The sequence below is a fragment of the Tachypleus tridentatus genome, chromosome 2, assembly GCF_004210375.1.
Source record: "Tachypleus tridentatus isolate NWPU-2018 chromosome 2, ASM421037v1, whole genome shotgun sequence".
NCBI classification, from domain to species: domain Eukaryota; kingdom Metazoa; phylum Arthropoda; class Merostomata; order Xiphosura; family Limulidae; genus Tachypleus; species Tachypleus tridentatus.
This window is the reverse complement of record NC_134826.1, coordinates 80,212,318-80,234,972: the sequence shown is the minus strand read 5'-3', so window position 1 is coordinate 80,234,972 and position 22,655 is coordinate 80,212,318. Positions and strand designations below refer to the sequence as shown.

Here is a 22,655-nt window from a genome sequence, read left to right as displayed (position 1 = left end):
TTTGTTTTTAATTTACACAAAAAACTAAGTTTGAAGTAAAAAGAACTTGAAATGAGAAAACTACTAAGCCAGGTGTTGATGTTGATAATTACTTCATGAAACTATGTAAAGAGTAGCTTAATCAGTTATTTCTGTGATGACTGAAACAGCAATAATGAAAATAAGTGAAGTTTTTAGAGAACTACAGAAAGAAAAGAGTTAACAAAGAGACTTTGAAGTAAAGAAAAGCTTTTGTAATAGAACAGAAGAATGAAATGTTATATTAATCTATGTAATTAATGTAAATCAATTATCAAAAGATTATTTGGTAAGGAAAATAATAGATTTAAGGAAAAGGCCATGTTTTTGTTGCAAGTAAGAAAAATTGGAAAATTAAGAGCTTTAACATCCATAGTATGCTTTGGTGATAATTTCTACTTGTGCATGAGTAAAGTAAACCCTATAGAATTGTTCAGCTGTATATTCCTCAAAGTGCACAGGAAAGAATGGCTACATAACTCATTACCAGCCATCATCCTAGATTTGATTGTGAGATGCTAGACTTTCCCATGATGTTCATTTGATGTGTTGTACATTGCTTCAGATGGTGGTAATTGTGCAGGAGCAACATTCTTTTTGGAAACCTGCACAAAGTATTGTTTAGTGTGTAGTCTCGTATTTTGAGTCATACAGTCAAGACACCAAGTTTCTAACGGTACTCAAATCATTTCTTTTACTTTTTTGAGGAAAGGGACAATCAATACCTTGGCATACCGCTAATCATAGCTCACCTGTATTCTCCATCTGAGAAAAATATATAGCTATGACAAAAGTGTCCTAGCTTTAGGTAATTATTCTGAAAGATGCACAAGTCTTAGCAAAATCTTTCTTTTCCTTGTCAATGTGAATAAATTATTATGGTTTCTGCCTTTTCATGCAAAATAAGTATCACTTATACAATAGTGAATCTACAAGAATTGAGACATTTTGTTACTGTTCCAACAGTAAATGCATTACAACATATAATTTCGTATAAGGACTTTTCACCTGAGGATGTTTTAGTTTATTATAAGATATGCTGAGACAAAATGCTTCAAAGTGATAGGGAAAACACTCATATATTTTTCATGTGCTTTCCTTTACTCAAGCTTATTTTGACAGTTTTTGTACTGTACTGTCCTCATAAAAGAGGACTTTTATAATGTTGTGATTGACAAGCTAAGAATGGATCTCATGATGATATTCATGCTTGCTATTGACGAAGCAGAAGTTCCAAAAAAGATAAGCTAAGCACAAATGCTTATCTGGATTGCACTGCCTTGATGAAAAATGTGGTTTTCTTTAATCTGATATTTAAAGTCTTCAGGTCCAGTTTTGGTATTGGACTGTAGAAACTTTTATTAGCATCACAATTAAATGTTTGCACAAATTTTTCTAAATATTTCTGACCACAGTCAGTAACACCCATTGGTGAATATCAGATGCCTATTGCAAGAAGACCAGTTTAAATTGTCTGTGGATTGGCAAAAATCTCAGAGAGAATAGTCACATCTAGAAATACTACCCAAAGATTATACCAATTCTAACACCAGTCACTCAAACATTTTGACAGACTTCACAATAAGTAGGTTATTTATGAACTTTAAGGCCTTTTATGCATCAGCAGGATTGGCAAATACATCAGAGCTCACATCAGACGTCTTGAATATCACTATAACCCCAAATCTACCCTATTATAGCAGTGGATGTGTTTAAATTGTGAAAACTTCCAAGATGGGGTATATACAATAAACTTTCCAGACCTGTTTCATTTAGTCCACCATGGAAGTGCATATAATATTGATCCATTGTTAATACAAGGGTAAGGCTGCTCTATAGTTTGGCTTATTTCCTTGACACACCTTATATTTCTATTAATTATAGCCATGTATGTGGGTGGGACATTGCAGTCTATCACTGATTTTGATTATTTCTGTCTCAAAGCATATAATTGAACCAGCAGCTCACATTAAAGTCATAACAAAACCAATGCCCAATTTCATGAATTTATGACAAGTTTGCCTCTGCACTGATAAATATGCTGCGATTGGAAGGGCTGTACTTTTGCTAGTGCCAAACTTCTCTATAATGAAAGTTTGATTGTACAATGTAAGCAACTCACTGGCATTTCTTTTCTGGGTGATTTACAATGCTCTGTAAGCTTCTGAAAATGGTAATAGTTTGTAAGACTACTACATTTATCTCATGGTGGGTCCATGTTTATTCGATTCTTTGATGCAGAAACACAACCCATTAAATGGTATGTATCATCTTAACCCATGGTCTGTGCACTGATGGCAATGTTTTGTCATCACCTTTTTGTATCAGTAAACTGTCCAATGTACATTAAATTATATGATCCAGATTGTGGCCTAGAGATTTGATATTGAATACTTGCAATGAATAAATTTTACTTTACTTGGAAGCCACGACTGAGTAAAGTGTCATTTAAAACTCACATTCTATACTCCTGGTGGAGCTGAACAGTTTGTCAATTGTGAAGATGCATGAAGATCTTTTCACTGTTGAACATAAATTTAACATGCAAGAGACAGGAACTTGTGTGTAGTTTCAAAGGATAAAATATAATTTCTGCCTGCATGCACCTCTCACACTAAACCTTAGTGATGTTTGCATAATTATTGCTGATAACAAATTTCTAGACAGACTTAGCTAAATGTTAGATATTTTTATTCCTTTTCGTCTTTCAGTTTGTCCATTCTTAGTTCAAAATACTTTCTGACTGACTGAACTGAAACTTAACCACAATATCTTTAGTATAATGGGACGGACGTTTCTCTTGTATTGTTTCGGCTCTATAGATTTTGAAATTAATTACTTCTAGTAGCAGCTCTCTTCCACCAGGTCCCTGCTAGTACAGCCGTAAGTCTACGGATTTACAACGCTAAAATCAAGGGTTCGATTCCCCTTGGTGGGCTCAGCAGATAGCCTGATGTGGCATTGCTATCAGAAAAAACACAAACATACACTCTCCACCAAAAGTGATAAACACAGTATATGACTCAAATACTTCTTAGAAATGACAAGTTTGGCCTGTTGAAACTAACTGTGGTTTCATGTTTTGGTAATTTATTATCATTTGTGTAATATTATGTTGGTGTGTTTATATACCCTCATACGTCATAGTTGCCATTTTTTCTAAAAGTAGCATGAATCCGTATTTTTCTTTTCTTTGTACCTTCGAGAGCAAGTGTCGATACAAGAAATTCGATTTCAAACATTTCTTCTTTTTTTGTCATCACTGATTGTTTATACTCCAAAAAAATTAGCTCTTAGTGAAGCCATATCGTAAACTAAATTTGTATATGTATTACAGTTATTAACAGATTTTTAATTAAACTTAAAAAATGTACTATTACTTTATTTAACAGGAGACTACAAGATACTGTACAGAAAAATTACCAAGTGACATCACATTGTGTTTGCCTTTTTCTTGCTTAATGTGGCAAGAGGGATATTTGGATTATTACTCTAACAGGGAGAGTTGGAACACCTATCTTAAGAGCAGATAAAATGGGCATTAGAAACAATAAAAATTAATAGGGTTTTGTATGAAGTATGTGATATAAAAAATTACAGACTCTGACAAATGCAGCTCTTACTAAATTGTATTAGCATGCCCCAACAGTACACCTATATCTAGAGACTGGTCAGTATAGCACATGCAGAGGCCACTATGAAAACATATGTACTGGTAAATATAATCTGATCTAAGGTTCAAACTTTGAACTGCATGAGTGCATTTAGAGCAAGTTCTTATAATTCCTCTTAATAGGCATTGTGTTATGTTAAACACCATAAATGCAGTGTCATATTGCATCACCTGCCGATACACTAGTGGGACCTTACTTTAGTTTTGTTTAAACAACAAACAAGATATGTTCCAATATGTATGAATAACTACGGATAGATGCAAAGCTATCAGCTAGAAGGGTAGTTATCGTTGACTACGAAAAAAAGAAGTAACTGAAAATAAATGAACAGCTAGAGTTTCTACAGCTTCAACACATCAGAAAACAAATACACATATTCCAAAGTGTCTGATGTAAGTAGTCAAAAATGGTTTTGATAATACTGTTTGAGATATAGACACCAGTGACAGCAAACATTTAATACAGCATCTACTTTGAAAGTCACCAGGAATATGATCAGTACCGAAATAGTTTGGACATTAAAATATAAAGTCATACAACCGTTGGAATTTATTTGGTCATCATCAGTAACGACTGCAAAGAAGTAAAAATAAGTTTCTTTGTTGATTTTAAATTAGATTGGGTTTTATTATCTGATTTAACAAATCAGTCACTCTTAGGCACTACGTAAAGTGTTAAATTAATCTAAGTCCACGGTACTTTAATATCGTGCTAAATCACAACTTCCTTAATGCACTTCAGAAAGAAAGGTGCAGCCCTCCAGACTACCAAGTGCAATCTTGTGTGGTAAAACAGCGCAAAGTCATGTCGACTTGCGTGCGAAATTCCTGTTTATTCAGAAAATTTCTAGTAGCCAATGACTGTAAACAATCACTAAAAAACTTAATACGAGTGCTCAAAAAGCTAGGATTGTAGTCCTTTTAGCACACTAGTTTTCAGAGTTCCCGGTTATTATTGAAAGATGAGATCAAGTGCCAGTTTCCCCTAATATCTTGTCTAATAACCTTACATGTCCTAACTCTGTATTTAATGAATTTTGCGCAATTTACTTTATATAGATTCTGCTACGAATGGGCTAAATAGATTGAACAGTTATTTCGAGATTAACAATTTACTATCAAATATCACTTGATAACAAGTGATGCAATGCTCCTTTAGGTATTAATATTTCAGTCAAGACAACTGCCTTAACTGTGTAATAATCAGGTGAATATCATGTGATGTATAAACAAAACGAATTTTTACTTGAAAGTTTGAAAACAAAGAATAACACTTTTATTCATTGCATTTTAATCAACTGGCCATACTAACTATTGGTAAAGCAGATAATCTCGTCCATCCTGGTTAAGAGGCTGTTTTAAGTGTTTCTGTCAAGTCATTAGAGCAGCCAAGTTTCTTCTTTACGGTATACTCCGTCATATAACTCTTTATAAATAGTGAAATTTGTCCTACATTTCTCTTCATCAGATGCTGAGACACGATCATTATATACATCCTGTTCTTAACCACTATCAACCTGCTTTATCACTTCCGTGATTTAAAATTTTTGCTTGTCAACGTGTTTAACATCCTTACGTCATCGCACAACCCCATTAATCTGTTGATAGATAATATATGGAGCAGTCTAAGTAGGACAAGTTACTTATGCACTATAGGTACTTACCATAGCAACATCTAGTCACTATGCGCTAACTTTTATTATCATAGTATTTTGTTATAACATCACGTTTGATGCATATCCACAACAATTCCACGTGTTATTTTGTGTATATGAAACACCCGTAGTTGGTGAAGGGCAATAAATTATAACGTTTCGTAGCATCGCTTCTCATCCAAATATCAAAGGTTTGAAGAACAACATTTGACTATTGTTCAGATATGTGGAATGTCATCATAGCACATGTTAGTTTAGTTATAGTTCCGAAATTCAGCAAGCTGACTAACTTATCTCAGTTCAGGGCAAAGGACCATTTAAATGTAGTGCAATTTTCTCAAGGAGAGAACCTACGACTCTTTTGGAGTTTTCTCTTATGTGGTTGGCTTTCTTTGGACAATGCCCTTGATACATTGTCTACGCCTATCAACAACACCCATGTGTATATAACGAGAAAAAACAACTTTTTGTACCAGTGTAAGATTATATGATACTTTTCAGTTCTTGCATTTTGCAGTCAAGAATATCTCGTGCAGCAGAGAGCTGGATGTCACTGAAATAATTAAATGCATCAAAGGTCGGCTACCATGCCTCAGTGGTTTATAATAATAGTAAAAGAAGCCATCTTGCATTCTTGTTTGTTTGTTTTGTTTTGTTTTTTGAATTTCGTGCAAAGCTACACGAGGGCTACCTGCGCTAGCCGTCCCTAATTTAGCAGTGTAAGATTAGAGGGATGGCAGCTAGTCATCACCACTCACCGCCGACTCTTGGGCTACTCTTTTACCAACGAATAGTGGGATTAACCGTCACATTATAACGCCCCCACGGCTGAAAATGGGAGCATGTTTTGTGCGACGGGGATTCGAAATCGCAACCCTCGGATTACGAGTCGAATGCCTTAACTTACCTGGCCATGCCGGGCTTTTGCGTTCTAAAATTATTGTACAGATGTCTGGTATTACATACAAATACAAATTACATATACAAAAATTTCCAGTTTTTGATATTCATACTTTACTTTGTTTCATACGGCCTGGCATGGCCTAGCGCGTAAGGCGTGCGACTCGTAATCCGAGGGTCGCGGGTTCGCGCCCGCATCGCGCTAAACATGCTCGCCCTCCCAGCCGTGGGGGTGTATAATGTGACGGTCAATCCCACTATTCGTTGGTAAAAGAGTAGCCCAAGAGTTGGCAGTGGGTGGTGATGACTAGTTGCCTTCCCTCTAGTCTTACACTGCTAAATTAGGGACGGCTAGCACAGATAGCCCTCGAGTAGCTTTGTGCGAAATTCCAAAAACAAACAAACTTTGTTTCACAGCAAGAGGTGCCTAAATTATGTATGGGTTCTTCATTTGCTCTTTATAAGTGATCATTTGTGGTGACTTATCTAAATTCAGAATTGTCATCAATTATATAGTTCACCAGTATCCAGAAGTTGAGTGCTCAACAAATGGATATGATTTAAAAGCCCAGAAAGATAATCTATTGGTGTTACCATGTTGATGGTTCTAGTTGTGTTGTAGAACAATTTCATACTTTTTTTCGGGAACCTTATCCAATGTGTGAACCATAGTCCAATAAAATGTCGAGCTTCTTCCCAAATTATTAGTTGCAGTAAAGCAAGCAGTTTCTTCTTTGTTACAACATTCAAAAGTAATTCATGTATGGGTTGTACACACAATTACATTTTCAATTTCGTGCCTATGACAGAACCATTCTAATTCTACTTTCACTGGTATCTATATCCCAGGTAAGTGGGCAGACTGGATGAGTATTCAACAGCATCGATAATGCTTTAACTAAAATGTTGTTTAGGGACTAGAACGTCTTCCCGTTCTTTTATTCATAAAAATACTATATTGAAATTAGTCACTACAGAAATGGTGTGGCTATCTTGGATAAACTGAGCACAAACCATCAATAATACAGTGTAAAACCTAGAAAGATGCAGCTTTCCTATTTAATTTCAGATCACTATTACCTTTATAGAATTGGTTAAAATTCTACCCCTTCCTGCTATATCACCTACATAACTAAGATATGCCTAATGCATGAATTTACACTTCCATGATTTAAATTACAAGCTTTCATCCTTGATGTGCTGGAATACTATACTCAAGTTCGTTCTGTGACCTGAAATGTGCACTCAAAAAATGATATGTTATTCATCCAATGAGAAATAAATTTCTTTGTATTCTGTTAGTGTAAACGTTATTAGCCTCGTGAAAGGTAGCAAGTACATTACACAGATCAAATAAACTTTTTCAGAAGTCATACAAGTCCTTCCTGAGCACTGTCAACAATCTTAGGTCGCATAGTTTCAGCATTCAGTTCAAATTGTTAGTAAGAAGAAATTTAGGATGTTGAACCAAAGATTACCTTCAAATAAATTTAGACATTCAGTAGTGCATGACAAAAAGGTATTTATGGGTGTTTTTATTTCCAAATGTCTAAAATATATATAAACCTTAGTACTTTTCTCTTTTTTTCTGACATTCATCAATGGACACGACTAAGCGCTTTCTAATGATTGTATTAACTCATCCTGTAGTATTTATAGTTTTTCAAAGAGACTCTGGAGTTCTATGGTGACCGCTTCCATAATTCCCAAACTGTTTAGATGCTCAATACCACCATCACTTATCTTTGTAATAGGTTTGTTTGTTTGTTTAGATCAAAGCCACACTTGGCTATTTGCTTCTATATAACCCCAGATTTTAGCGTTGTTGGTAGGTAAATTTACCTTTTACTCACTGGAGGACTTTTGCCAGAGAAATAGTAACACAAGTGAACAAACAAAAAATATCTTAGTGCAAAATAATGTAACTTGTAAGTTAATGGCCAACTTCTCGTTTGTAATAAGACTATTACTACTTGCTGAAGTAGAAGAATGTCCAAGCCTGTCAACGTAAAACACAGATAAGATCAAGAATAATGCATGGGACAAGAACCTTAGTAAAATTAATGAAATGTTGGATTTACCCACAATGATTACAGCTGCCCATGTGATTGGTCATTCCCAGTCAAGCATAGGAGATGTTATAACCTTGATATACAACCTGACCTACTATTGCAGGACATTGCTATCTTCATTCTTACACAACATGCAACATCGTATTTATCGCAAGCAATAGATGTGTTATTTCCACAGAACGGCAAAAGAACAAAGGAACTAGAAGAAAATTATCTTAATGACTTTTTTGGGTACATGTTATGTGAAGACTACACATATAGGCCCGGCATGGCCAAATTTGTTAAGGCGTTCAACTCGTAATCTGAGGGTCGCGGGTTCGAATTCCGGTCGCACCAAACATTCTCGCCCTTCCAGCCGTGGGGGCGTTATAATGTAACAGTCAATCCCACTATTCGTTGGTAAAAGAGTAGCGTAAGAGTTGGCGGTGGGTGGTGATAATTAGCTGCCTTCCCTCTAGTCTTACACTGCTAAATTAGGGACACAGATAGCCCTCGAGTAGCTTTGCGCGAAATTCAAAAAACAAACAAACAAAATAAACAAGACTACACATATACATTAGAAATGTAGAATAATACTGTATTAAAATACGAAGGTATAAAATCACAGATGTTTATACATCAAATGTTAACAATAGCTTCAAAATAGAAATTTTGCTTGTACAGTTTCTTGAATTGAGCATAACATTACTCGGGGGTGCAGGCACAACCAACCGGGTACAAAGTTCTATGGAACAGTTGTTGTTTGTGACGTTCACAGGACATTAAAGTATACTTAACTATTCCAGGACGTCGTGACTACATTCAGAACTCTTGTACGAACATTTCGAAAAAGTTTCCTGAATATTAGTGAACAAAGATATATTATATACTAAGAATGGATGGATGAAATTATAGTTACTTCAACTGCTTCACCTATAATTAGAAAAATACAGTCAGTTAAAAAATTTAATTATCATAATGAAAAATGTATCCATAATGTTTCGAATTATTCTTAACTTCTACTAGATGTCACAAGAAGTGCCAAAACACAATATCCGGGTACCATTACGCTGGATTATGGCTCGGTGGAATGGGTTAGAAGTGAGTTTTTAAAATATGGTTATGTTTAAGTACACAGTGCTCGAAGATGCATTAATATATTCCCCGTTTAAGGCGTGTAGTGTTTATTTACTGTTTTGAAAGTCTTATAAAAATTACATTACATGGTTTTAAGCAGCGTACAGTGATTTCAGTTGACGCCTGTACTGCCTTGGACTCGGTTAACTTGCATTCAACTTTTCATAATTACACCGTGTAACTAAGTGATATTAATTGTTTGAAAATGTGTAATAAATGTGCCGAATTCCACCACACTGTACATATTGACTTGTATTGCTGTAGGCATACTTTAGACACGCAGTTAGACAAAATTTATCTCGCTGGTACTATGGAATATTAATAAAAAAGATGTTTACCTATGTTAATGAATGAAATGGTGCTACGCGACAGTCTAATATATGTTGGTAATTGTAGTTTGTACAACGTACAGTACTATATTCTGTTGAATTACCAGTTGCATGTAGATTGAAAAATAAGTTAATAAAGCTGTTACTATTAATTTGCGTTACATAGTTAATCTAATAGTACTAATATTAACACAAACAGTATTACCAATACCATATCGGTTAGATAATTAATACAGTTAAAAATAAACGTTGAGTGTATGTAAGTCGTCAGAGTATAGACAAAATCAATAGAAATGGAATAAAGACTTGAAAATGTTTGTGTAAAGTAAGACATACTGAGTAACTTATGTAATATAAGAATTTTAAAGTATTTTTTGTGTGAAAAAATTGAGGGGAAGATCAATATAGGGTTTAGAAGTCTTCTTTCTAGATGTAAGGAAGTTTTACAGTTGAGTGTTGATGTTACTATTATTTTGATAAAAACTGACTGGTCATAGAATGTAGACTTAGTCTATTTTGATTATAAAAAAAAAAGATTTTTTATAAGGTTGGACATATAACAGTGGCTTCCAGTTAGAAGGGGTTAGAAGAAACACTAGTTTATCAAACTGTAGGATTGGAAAAAGCAAAAACTTGTTATTAATAGAGTCTCTTCAGACCAGACTATTGCTTCTAGTGGAGTATCTCAAGAGTTCAGTGCTTGGGCCTTAGATCTTGCTTATTTATGTTATTGATAAGGATGTGATTCAGAAAGTTCTTCCAGGGACATTAAATTCATAAGGATTTTCAACTTTACTGGGTGCTAAGAACATTTAAGCATTATAGAATCACTTGAAATGGTTGTTAGGTTTGACAAGTTATTAATTATAGTAAGTATAAGATAATGCAGTTTTGGTATAATAATTTGAATATGCTATTTCAAATAGGAACTTGCTCTTTAGTGTGACTGAAGAAAAGAATTGTGGCATAATAGTGTGTAACACACACAAGCCATCAAAGCAGAACGTTTGATGCTATTAGTAAAGCCACTAGACTTTTAGGGTGTATTTATATAGAAATCTTGATTATATAATAAAAGAGGTAACCATTTCTCTACAATTCACAAGTTAGGTTTCACTTGGAATACTGTGTACAGTATTGTTCTCCATATTTGAGAAAAGTTATTGAATTATTGGATAAGTCTTAGATGAGGACTGCTAGGATAATTCCTGGGATGGAAGTGTTATAATATTTTCTCTGGAGAAAATAAGTTTACAAGATTATCTAGGTGATTGATTGGTTAAAGGCCTCTGTATTCTTTGTACTGTGTTCTGAAAATAATTGGATGAGAGGACACAAGGCTAAAATTTGTAATAGGTAGGCTAAGTTCTAATTAAGGAAGTTTTATTTTTTAAAAGTAAAGGGTGGGTTTAAATTTTTCATTCTCCAAAGGGTGTATATACAAAGAAAGAGCAAGTAATCCCTTGTTATCTATAGGTTATGTTGGTAGAAATTTTATTAGTTTCTAAATATAGCAATTATATGTACAAAGTATTTCTCATCACTGTTCTCAAATTTGTCAGTGATTTAATTGCAATCATACTAATATTTTAAATTGCTTTAGAAACTAAAGTTGAAGACATAAATGGGAAAGAACATTTCATATTTTTAGTCTTACAGTTGTCTGAAGATAATGTAGCATTAACTTAAATATGTGTACAGTTGTAAAATTACATGAAAATACATAACTTATGAATGAAAATTATTTTTATTTTGTTTGTATTTGGGATTTCAAAAGATGTTAAAAGTTAAGATACTGGTCTGTAGACAACTTCCTGAAGATTGGAGTGTTGTTTATGTTATTCCCATATCTTTAAAGGGGGGTGATGGTGGTAAAAGTTGCACTGAAAATTTTAGCCAGTTTAACTTCTGTAGTGGAAAAGATTATAAGGAATCTGGTAAAAAGACTATGAAATAATTTAATGAAACATGAGATGATCAGTGAAAGCTATCAAGATTTATCAAATGGAAGTCTTGCCTCATTAATAACCTGTTGTTTTTTCTTTTGTGGATGTTACGTGTTATATGGATGAAGGAAAGAAGTATAAGCTTAGTGTACTTAAAGTTTTTGATAAGGTGTCATGCAGAAGATTAGCTGCAAAAATCACAACAATAGAGGTGAGATAAGTCAATTGGATTCCACGAATAGTTGGATGAGAGAGAGCAAAAGGTTATTATTAATGGAGTCCAATGAAACTAGACCTTTGTTACTGATGGAATGCCATGAGAGTTGTTTGAACTTTTCACATTTGCTTGTTGACATTAGTGATATTAATAGAGACATAATTAGTAAATTAGAAAGGTTTGCTAATAACATTAAAGTCTTAGGTATAACTAGTTGTATTGAGAATGTTGAGGTATAACTGAATGGTATTATTCAGATAGCAAGTTGACAAATATTTAGCAAATGGCCATTATTATAGTAAGTGCAAGGTAATAATTTGGGATGGTAATATAGATGGGAACCAAATGCAAAAAAGGATCTTGGTTTAGTGGTATGTAGGTCACATAAGCTACTGAGGCAGTATTCTGTTGATACTAGTAAAGTTAATAGAATTTAAGGGGAGTATTTATAGACATACCAATTATCAAAAGAAGCATTTTTGAACAAGTCGCTAAGTAGTCCTAAGTTGAAGCACTGTTTACAGTTTTGCTCTTTTTTTTATCTAAAAAACATGTTAAGGAAAAAATGTAACTTTTGTTACATTAAGTTGCATTTTATTAAATTAAGATACAAAGCACCTGTTTTACTTCCATTCTCTGTGAGTGTAGTTAAAATGTTCATATTCTTCTTAATTTCATTTAAATATTCTAATTAATGTTGAGTTATTTAGAAACCACAAGTAACTTGGATTGATTTGGATAATTGTGTATTAAGCTGTTGGTAGACTGGAGTTTGTCTTGCTACTGGTTTCAAACAGTAAATTAGCAGTCTTGATCCTCTTTTAATATTAAAATAGCATTTCCTTCTTATTTGCATTGAGAACTTGATATAAAGAAAGGTAACAGTTCTTATAAATAATCTTACAGAAATATATTAATATATAATTTATTTACATATTAATAAAATTTCTAGGTTGCTACTTCCCTCTGGTTGGTAGTTTGAAATTAGGAACAGTGCTATGTTCTTGAACAAACATGCTATAACAGGACTCCATATTTTGATGGTGAACCATGATTATAATAAATTATACTTGTCTCCAGATGTTAGTATTAAATGTATTATAATCAAAACACTGCTTTCTTTATTCAGTTCCTTAAGGATTTTCAAGAATTAGAAAAGTGTATAATAACTGTATTTCAACCATACTATGTTTGTTACTGATCTGTTTCATTCAATCCATAGATCCTGAAGCTGCCTGGAAGGTAACAAACACAAATCAGAACACTATATTAGCTATTTATTATAACAACTTTTATGCCTTTTTCGAGGTGGCAGAGAGATATTATAATTAACCTTACCTATTGACACATTTAGTGTAGACCTATTACATTTAATAACACAGATATTATTCGAATGTCAAGTAATAATAGGATAACTATATAGGTTTGTTTTTTATAGTTTCTGTAAATGTTACTCTCGGTTCCATTCATTTGTGAAATGTGAAACTATTTGTGTGTTAAATTGTATCTGTTTGAAAGCTACAAAAATTGCCTTCAGTGAGAAAACATTAGATAACTTGAGATAAAGTAAGCTTCAATTTCAATCATGATATGGTTGGCAATAGTAAATCATGTTTTCATTATTCAATTATCAATTTATTTGATTTACAGAATAATCTGCAATAACTGCATGTTTTAGAAAACAAAATAATGACAATCATGTAGTGGTGCTTAATTTTAAGTAGTTATTCATTTACCAAGAAGAAATTGCATAGATTATCTTTAAAGTAATTTGTGGCAGAATATTTTTTAGACAGAAATACGTTCACAAAATGTGCGAATGACAATCAATTATAGGAGTTATTGAGGGGTTATTATGTAAAAGTAAGGTAATCCAAAGATTATTTAAAAAACAGAAGTAATGAGAATGACCATAACAGGGTCAGTACTATTTTCAAATAAGTTGGAAAAATTATGAAGCTAACACAAACACACACCTTTTTTATTTTCTATTACAAGGTGCATCTGTGTGTTTATTAATTGCTTAGCTCTATTCTCCACTACGTAAACCTCTAGATCATCTCTTCCTTCAATGTAAACAGGCAAAAGTTCAACTCTCTTAGAGACTTGTATGCGAAACTGTCTATATATCCCTAACTTTATTACTGCTGTCTTCCTTACAAACCTAGCATTACTGTTATTGATCTTCCACAATTTAATCTTTACATCAGCTTTACCATTTTCTGTTTTGTTTCTTGCAATGCTATATATAAACTCCACCCCTTTTCCATATACTGTGCTTTGTTGAAAGCCTCTCAGGTTTGACAACTTCATTGATTATCAGCTGGAACCATTATTACCATGTATCATGGTTTGATTGTTGGCTTTTACATTCTTCTCTGTTGTCATTGGTGTCTTAAATTTCAGGGGATCTAAGTTCCTTCCACATTTGGGGGTCCTATCTTCCAGCATCAGCTCCTCGGTAAATTAATATCCAGAATAGATTCTGTCTATATCCACGTGTTCTGCTGTTTAGTCAGACCACCACCAATGGTGTCAGTGTTTATTGTATGTCTTCAGGATATGTGGGGGCTGAGTTCCAAGAATTTCTTGATGGGTAGTAACCTTACCTATGAATCCAGGAGTGTTACAGGTCCTTGAGTCAGGATTAGTCATTCAATTTCCATCTTTGTCACTAGTATTTAACCAACCTGTAGGATTTCTGTATTCTGCAGGTCCTTGTGAATTGAAACTTAATTCTAGGGCTATCCATGTTTGGCTGGTCTGAGAGTAGAGTTGTGCTAGTTCTTTCATCATTCTTTAGTATTGAAGGGTTATTAGGTTGGGATACTACTGAGAGATAGGTTTGTATACTACATCATCACTCAGACTTCCATTTTATGAGGCTTCCTTATACACTGTTTTAGTCCTTCTTTCTTAAACAAAGGCTGTGACTCATCATCTGGGTTTATTTAGGGGAAATCATCTGGCTTCATTCTGACAATTCCATGTTGTCCCAGTGAGGCACATGGTCCAAGGCTCTTTGTTTTTGAATCTTGGACCTCTTTTTTTCTAGACCACTTCTATCGTATCATAGTTGATAACTGAAGTAGCGCATTATCTTAACCCACAAAGGTTCTACCAATATAATGGATACTGCATTACAAGGTTCTTTTGGTTTGGCTTTCATTTTGCAACTCTGATCAGTAGGTTGACTTCTCACTGGAACACTCAACTACTAGCAATTTGGTCTCCAATATCTTACCTTTGGTAATGTATACATTCTGTCATGATAGGATGGAATTACTATTATAGGCCTTTCTTCCAATTCATGTGGTATCCAAGGTATTAATTGTGTTTTGTTCCAGCCTATTGTCAGGACCTGTTGACAGCATTGGCTTGGCAGCTAGAAATCTGTATTACTGGTTTTGGGTGGAATGGAAGTAGTTATATTTGAGTCACATTTTTTTTTTTTTTTTTTTTTATAAACTTGTGCCAATGATTTATTCTATAGTGATGATCCCATAAGTTTCTGAAGGCTTAAAAATTTTCAGTGGTACCAGAACTTCTTGCTCTTATCCATGCATACTAAGTAAAAGATTCTTATACGTACATGAAAGTTAAATGTGCCACAGGTTACCCAAACAAAAGGTGCATTTATCATGCACATTATTTTATTGTCACCAAAAAAATAGTCTATAACCAAGATAATAAGCTCCATTTTGTGTTGTGGATCATGAGAAATCTAATTTATTTTTCTGTTTTATATCAAGTGTAAATGTCAAGTTTTTATAAGGTTGAAAAACAAATTCTAGAATTGAATTTTCTACTTTTACAATAAAATATAGTGATATTTTGTGCGTGTACTATTAACTGTCCTTTATATAAAATTGTAAAGGTCTTAATAAGTAATGATTCTAAAACTTATTTAGAAATGTAACATTTGAAATAACTATCACACTAGTTATTTTGATGCCAATATGAAACATAACTTGGACTGAAATAATGAATGCATATAGAATTATTTTCAAATTAAGTTGGATTAAATTTCCTTATAATTTTTTAGGAGAGAAATGGACTTCTGAAACTTAAATGGATTTGCACCCATTTAAATGAAATGGTAAATGGAATATAATGATGACAGAGAATGGCCATTCTTCTGTGATGACCACTGCCTGCAATGGTAGTGATGAATCCTCAGAAGCATCAGCTTGTTCTGCATTACATACTTCGTGTGATGATGGTTCCAAATTAAACCAACTTGAGTCACAGAGTACATTAAGTGCCTACAAAAGTATCATCTTAGACACCCAGGCCAATTTTAACCAAGTACCTACAGCTAAAAATGAACAAAAAGAGTCTATGTTTAGATGTAACAAAGAAGCTCATAGCCCCCTGATACCAGTAGAAAGGATAACTGTTCTATCATCATATGGTTGTAACACCACCCGTGTCCCAGAACAGTTTCAAGATATTCCCATTAGTGAGTGTGGTATAAAAAAGCCATGCAAGTCATCTTATTCCTCTCTACTTTTGCAGAAAGACAGAGAGCCAAGTGTCTTATCACATATACCCCACAATACAAAATTGAAGGAGCAGCTAGTGGATTATGGTGAGCTTGGAAAAGAAGGGCCTTTATCTTTAATAGTTCCATCTGATAGTTCATGTTCATCTGACCCAGTGCTAAGTTCAGTTAAAGCAGCTGCTATGCAGCTTCAAGATTCTCATATCATATCCCCATCCAATAGAGCACCTCAAAGAAACAGTGTTCACCATACTACAGATGAGTCATTAACCCTTAACAGTTATGAACAGTCTTGTTCACATGAAATACAAGAACTAATTGGGGAACCAATTTATTCAAATGGTACTAAACTACAGAGATTACCCCCTGTTTCAACAATTATGCAATCACGCTTAGCTTCATCAGTTAAAGAAGGTTTTAAAATGCCTTTTCGTTCTTCTCACTTTGTTCCTTTTACAGATCTGTCTTATAGCCATGATCCTCATAATCCAGAAGTAGTATGTCTATCAACAGTCACTAGATGTGAAGCAAATACTGTAGTATGTCCTATCTCTTTGGCATCTAATAAAATGGAAAGTGAAGGGAATTTTGTGGGGGATTCAGTTAATTTACTTCATTGTACTTCTTTATGTGAAGGAGGAACTACATCTCTTGTCGCACCACATGTAACATCAGTAATTACATCAATACCTGACTTTTCAAAGATCCATAGTGAAAACATGATTAACAGCAAAGATACTGGTGGAAGCATACCAGCTCCTGTTAGTAAATCTCCCAGAATGGATCACAGAGGACCTTTACTGTTTGGAGAAGATGGTCATCCAATTGTTGTTCCATCAACTAATCCTTTGCTAACACCATTAGATCTAGGTAGCACTACTTTGAGAATGGTTACTTCACACATTTCATCACAGCCTTCTGTAAAAATTAATACTTACCAAATGAACATGTCTACTTTCTCAAACAGATTAGTTTCTTCCTCGCCAGTTCTCGGTGTACCAACTGGTGTAATCACTACAGTTGGATCAAGTAATTCTAGCTCTGCTAAAGCACCAGATTTACCTTCAAAAATTCAAGAACATTCTTCATCACTAATCGAACAGGTGGTAGATGTTAACTTGCCTTCCACTGCATCTGCAAACGATTCTGTTCTAGAAGAACAAGACTTTTCAGAAGTTATTAATAGAAATAATTCTGAAGATGGTGAAACTGATGTAGTTTGTAAACCTTCTAGTATAAATACAAACTCTCCAATACAAGGCATACCTCCATCAGAATTGCCATCTATACTTTCTAGTCTAGGCTCACCATCTTCTAACCTTGTATCTTCTGGTAGTTCAGGCTATGTGACGCAGACAAAAACTATTTCTTCAAGTACACCAATCACCACAGGTGTTTCATTAATTTGTGGAACTCAGTCTGGATTAACAGGTTCACATATACCACGTGTACCACCACTTTTGTTATCTGGGATCCTTCCTACCTCACTCTGTGGGACTCCTGTGAAACATGAACCTCATGGAGCCACCACTTCTCACTCTGTTACTTCAACTGGAGGTTTGTTATACTCTGGTCTTTCAACTTTACCAAGTTTGGTTTCTATTTTCAAAGAGAAGTCACCAACTGACAATGCAAGTGGTTCTGGACCTTTACCCCCATTTACAGTTATTTCAGGTATGTCATCCTTGTCAAAGCAAAACCTTGCTGAATTTGTTACAGCCCAAAGTAGCTTTTCCAAATCTGGAAGTCACTTAGAAGAAGATTCTGTGAAAGAAGAACCATTTGATAATGCTGAAACTCCTCCCTCAGAGAGCCTTTCTGCATCCCAGTCTCCCATGTTACAGAATACCTGTCACCTCCCTGGAATATCCTGTTCATCCACAATACCACTTACAGTAATTTGTACCAATCACCAGGAAGAACTTTCTCCCACTCTAACACATACCACTACTGTGCCTTCTCAACAGATGACAGCTGGCTTTAGTCACACTGCCACTGCACCTTTTAGAATTAGTTCCACAACTTGTATTGGTGTGGCCTTTAATTCTTTGAGTGGATCAAGTTCTGGAAGAAAGATAGACAAAAAAAACTGTCAACTTTGTCAAATTGATAAGCCATGTAGCTTGCATTCTCCACAGTCTTGCAGCGTGTCAAGCAATATAACTTCAGGTCCACTTCTCTCTAGTGATCCAGTAAAACCTTTTCAGTGCAATATATGTGGAAAGAAGTTGGCATCGAAGAGTGTTTATCAGCTGCACGTGCGTTCACACACTGGAGAAAAACCTTTTACCTGTAACCTTTGTGGTCATAATTTCTCTCAAAAAACCTCACTGACAAGGCACATGCGTTCTCACACTGGTGAGCGTCCTTTTCCGTGCGAGGTTTGTGGGAAATGTTTTGCTGACAAGGAGCGTACAAAAATTCATATGCGCACTCACACAGGTGAAAAACCCTTTCCATGTAAAATGTGTGGCAAGTGTTTTTCACAGAAGTCAACTGTGAAACGACACATGAGTGTTCATACTGGTGAAAAACCCTTCAGTTGTGAAACATGTGGGAAAGGTTTTGCTAATAGAGGCAATTTAAATGCTCATGGCAAAACTCACACTAGTAATGCAAGTATATAATTACAACATGATATCAGAGCAATTACAGAATGGAAACTGAAGAATATGGAGATCCTTGAACTGGGTCCTTAAGCATCCATATAACTGCTCTTTATTTCACAATCAAAGCACCAAAGGACAGTGATGGTTTATGGACTCAAAATCTTGTGTTTAACACTGATAACTATAAATGAAGTTTATACATTATAAATTTTTTTATTTTTGTTGAAATTAAGTACAAATCTAGTGTTGCAATAGGTTGTTGATAATAGAGGTAAATGTAAATGAGATTTGAAGATTTTTTTTTAATAAGAAATAATATATATCTCAAAATAATATTGTTTATGAATAAGAAACTATTATGCAAAACAGAATTATATGAGTAAGCAGTTTTTCAGTTTGGGTTCGGCAAGTTTGAATTCCAGACAAATAAATTTTCAAAGAAGAAAAGTATTGTACACATAGTAGAGGTGGGAGAGGGGGAGTGTGTTGTTTCAAATGACATGACCATACAGGGAGTTGTTTACTGTGTAGTTATGTATCTTGCAGAGTCTATAAATTGTATGTGAAGAGAGACTAAAGTTTAGAATATTTTATTGACCTCATGAGGTCTTTAACAGAAATGTTAAATTTTTCTTCCCTTTTCTGTAATTATTTTTCATAATAATCACCCACTTCATATTATTGTCTTTCACACCTGCCATTCCATTCATGTTAAATATTTAATCACTAAACATACTGTTCAGGTGCAGTGCACTGATATGATGAAACATCAATAAATTTGTAGTAATATTTGATTTGTGATGTTAGAAAGTGAATATGTTTTTCAGAAGGAAAAACTGCCCTTATCTATCGTGGATACGATTTCTTTGCTTCATTAAGCATTAGTTCTTCACTGTGCAAATTGAGCAGAATACTTCTGTTATCCTTGCAGAATTCTGCATAAAAAATGAAAATACTTTGTGTGACAACTTGTGATATTTTTAGAAATATCTAAATGTAATGGTCCACCAGGCCCTGCTCTGCTGAATGTATAAGTCTTGTTTGATCTGTCATCCCAGATGTTTAATTTTCAGTTTTTATAATTAGACAGTTATTACATATACAAAGGGTGTTAGTTGATACACTTTTTTTGGCTATTTAAAACCTTAATTATAGATCACAATTTCCTTTGGAAAAAACTTGTTTTAATGAAATGTAATATTTTAGTTTCTTTCATGTTAAATTTTGTAGGAGTGAGAGTTGTTGTTCATTGAAAAAAGTGAAAATGAAATTGATTATAGTATTTTTACACATTCTGTATTGTTGTTTCAGTCAACTGAATAATTCTGTATGATTTTGTTTAGAAATTAATACAGTTGCATCATCATGTTCAACTATTTAAAAAAAAACATGTTTGTGCTGTATAATTTAAAGAAAACCAGAATATTAATAATTAGTGGACCACTGTATTATCACAAAGAATTTATATTCTAAGTAAAGACTGATAATACACAAATCCTGAGAGATATTAATTATTTTATACATGGTAGTTGTTTGGTACAAGTTCAACCTACATGTTGCTCAGATTACTTTAAAAGTGTGAAAAATACATACATTATGAAGAATTATTTGATTTTTAAAAATTCAAGGTGATCAAAATCTTTTAATTTCCTCAAGTATGTTCTCATAATCTGGATAAAGTATTCTTGTTTTTTAAGTAATATTTTTTTAATGATATTTAAAGAGATACTAAAAAACAGGGTTAGATGAGCAACGTAAATGCAACTTCATACATTTGCAGTAATTCTGAATAGATACAGTTGAATTTCATTGGTTAGGTCTAATCACACATATTGGAAATAATACTATACATCATACCCTAAGCATATTATAAGGATTATTAGGACTTTTAAAGAAGCATTTTTTTAAATAAATATTTTATTTTAATATCCAAACTTGAAATCTGTCTCAAGATCTGTGGATGTAATACTGGTGGGAAAATGTGTTCGTAATATGTAGTGTTTATCTAATACAGTTCAAACTTTAGGTTGCGTCTTGACCAAGTCCAAATGCTGGACACATAACTGTGTATAGAAACCTTTCCATCAATCATACAAAATAGACACTAGTTTGAGTTTATATTTCAATGTGAAGGATTTATGGTTAACTTGGATATAAATACCTAAGTTTTAATTTTCACACAACTGCTATTTTTAGTGTTTTTTAATTTATAGAAATTACTTTAACCATTTTGGATGAAGAATTATAAAGGATAAAACTTCATGAAAAACTGCCCATTTCAACTCTGTGGTCTTTTAATACAAACATAATATTTCATATTATTGTTTATTATAAACATAAAAGATTTAATTCTAGTTGACATAATGCATTTGCCATAGACATTTGAGTATTTTAAACAGGTATTCAATTTATGAAAGGGACAGTATACACAATTTTTACCTGTGGTTTCATCTTTGTCTAATTTGAGAATTATCCAAAAAAACAACAACATTAAATTACCAAAAATATCTGCAATTTAAGAAATACTTCATTATCCTAAAATCAGAATCAAATATTTTTAGAGCTAATTTTTTTTGCACAGTAAAAAGAAAACTACACAATGAGTAACTTACAAAAGTAGTGACATACTAGGTCTGCATTTAAGAACAAGTGTTCTTACAAAGACAAGATTATGGTTTAACAGAATGTTTTTGGTCAATGGTAGGACTTGTTGGTCCACTTCAACTGTTCCGTCCTCAAAACTAAAACAATTAAAAATCTTAAAACCAGCCCTTAAGATTCACTTTCTCTTAAACACATTTACAGCCTTCACAACCCATTTCAGAGGCCAACTACCCTCTTTGAAAAATAAAACTGTCCTAGCTAAAGATAACTTTCTACCTTTCCAAAATTTATATTTATGTCTCCTTGTCCTACTATTCTCTCTGTTAAGTATGAAAAAAAAGATGGATCAACACTATCAGAACAGTGGGTGAAATAAAAACAAAAAAAAACTAATGTACAGCAGTGTTAAAGTTAAAAGTAAAATATTTTAGATTTGCAACTAATAGCTAAAACACTTCATATGTTGTCCTTCTGTTAAAGAAATATAAATTCTTGTTGCCTACAAATTGTTTTTAACCTCTTGGTATTGTAATAACTGTACTATACTATAGGGTACAGTTTGCCATCCACTTTACTCTTATGTTAGGCTAGATTATCTGATAAAGAAGTTTGTTTAATTGCAATAGAAGATAGCTCTTTTGTTGAATAAACACAAAACTGACCAGTTGTAAAATTCTTTTTTCATGCTTTATTATAAATATGAGTATTATCATATCTATATGGATTTTTAATGAACAAAATTTAAGTTCAGTTATCAAAATATTTCCTTCCTGTAAATTCTCTGTTTCACAGACAAACAAAATTTCTATTTAAATACTAATTATCAATAACTCACATGTTGGTATTTTCACATGATGTAAAAGTATATTTCTTGTAGCTGTTGTCTACTTTAACTGAAAGAGTCTTAACCAATGGTGAATTATTATTATTTTGAAACCTTATTATATTACATAATGTACCTCACTGACAGGTAGTTGAATAAAAAGTTTAAAAAAAAGTACATAAATTACAA

General features: G+C 33.4%; 1 protein-coding gene across 1 annotated transcript; it reads left to right on the top strand.

Annotated features, from left to right (window-relative positions):
• The first annotated feature begins 9,094 nt into the window (after positions 1-9,094).
• LOC143244323 (uncharacterized) lies at positions 9,095-22,644 on the top strand. The gene is made up of 2 exons (XM_076488775.1): positions 9,095-9,398; positions 15,972-22,644. Exon 2 carries the CDS (start codon positions 16,040-16,042, stop codon positions 19,055-19,057), a length of 3,018 nt encoding a protein of 1,005 aa, XP_076344890.1. The 5' UTR covers positions 9,095-9,398; positions 15,972-16,039; the 3' UTR covers positions 19,058-22,644.
• The last annotated feature ends 11 nt before the right edge of the window (positions 22,645-22,655 follow it).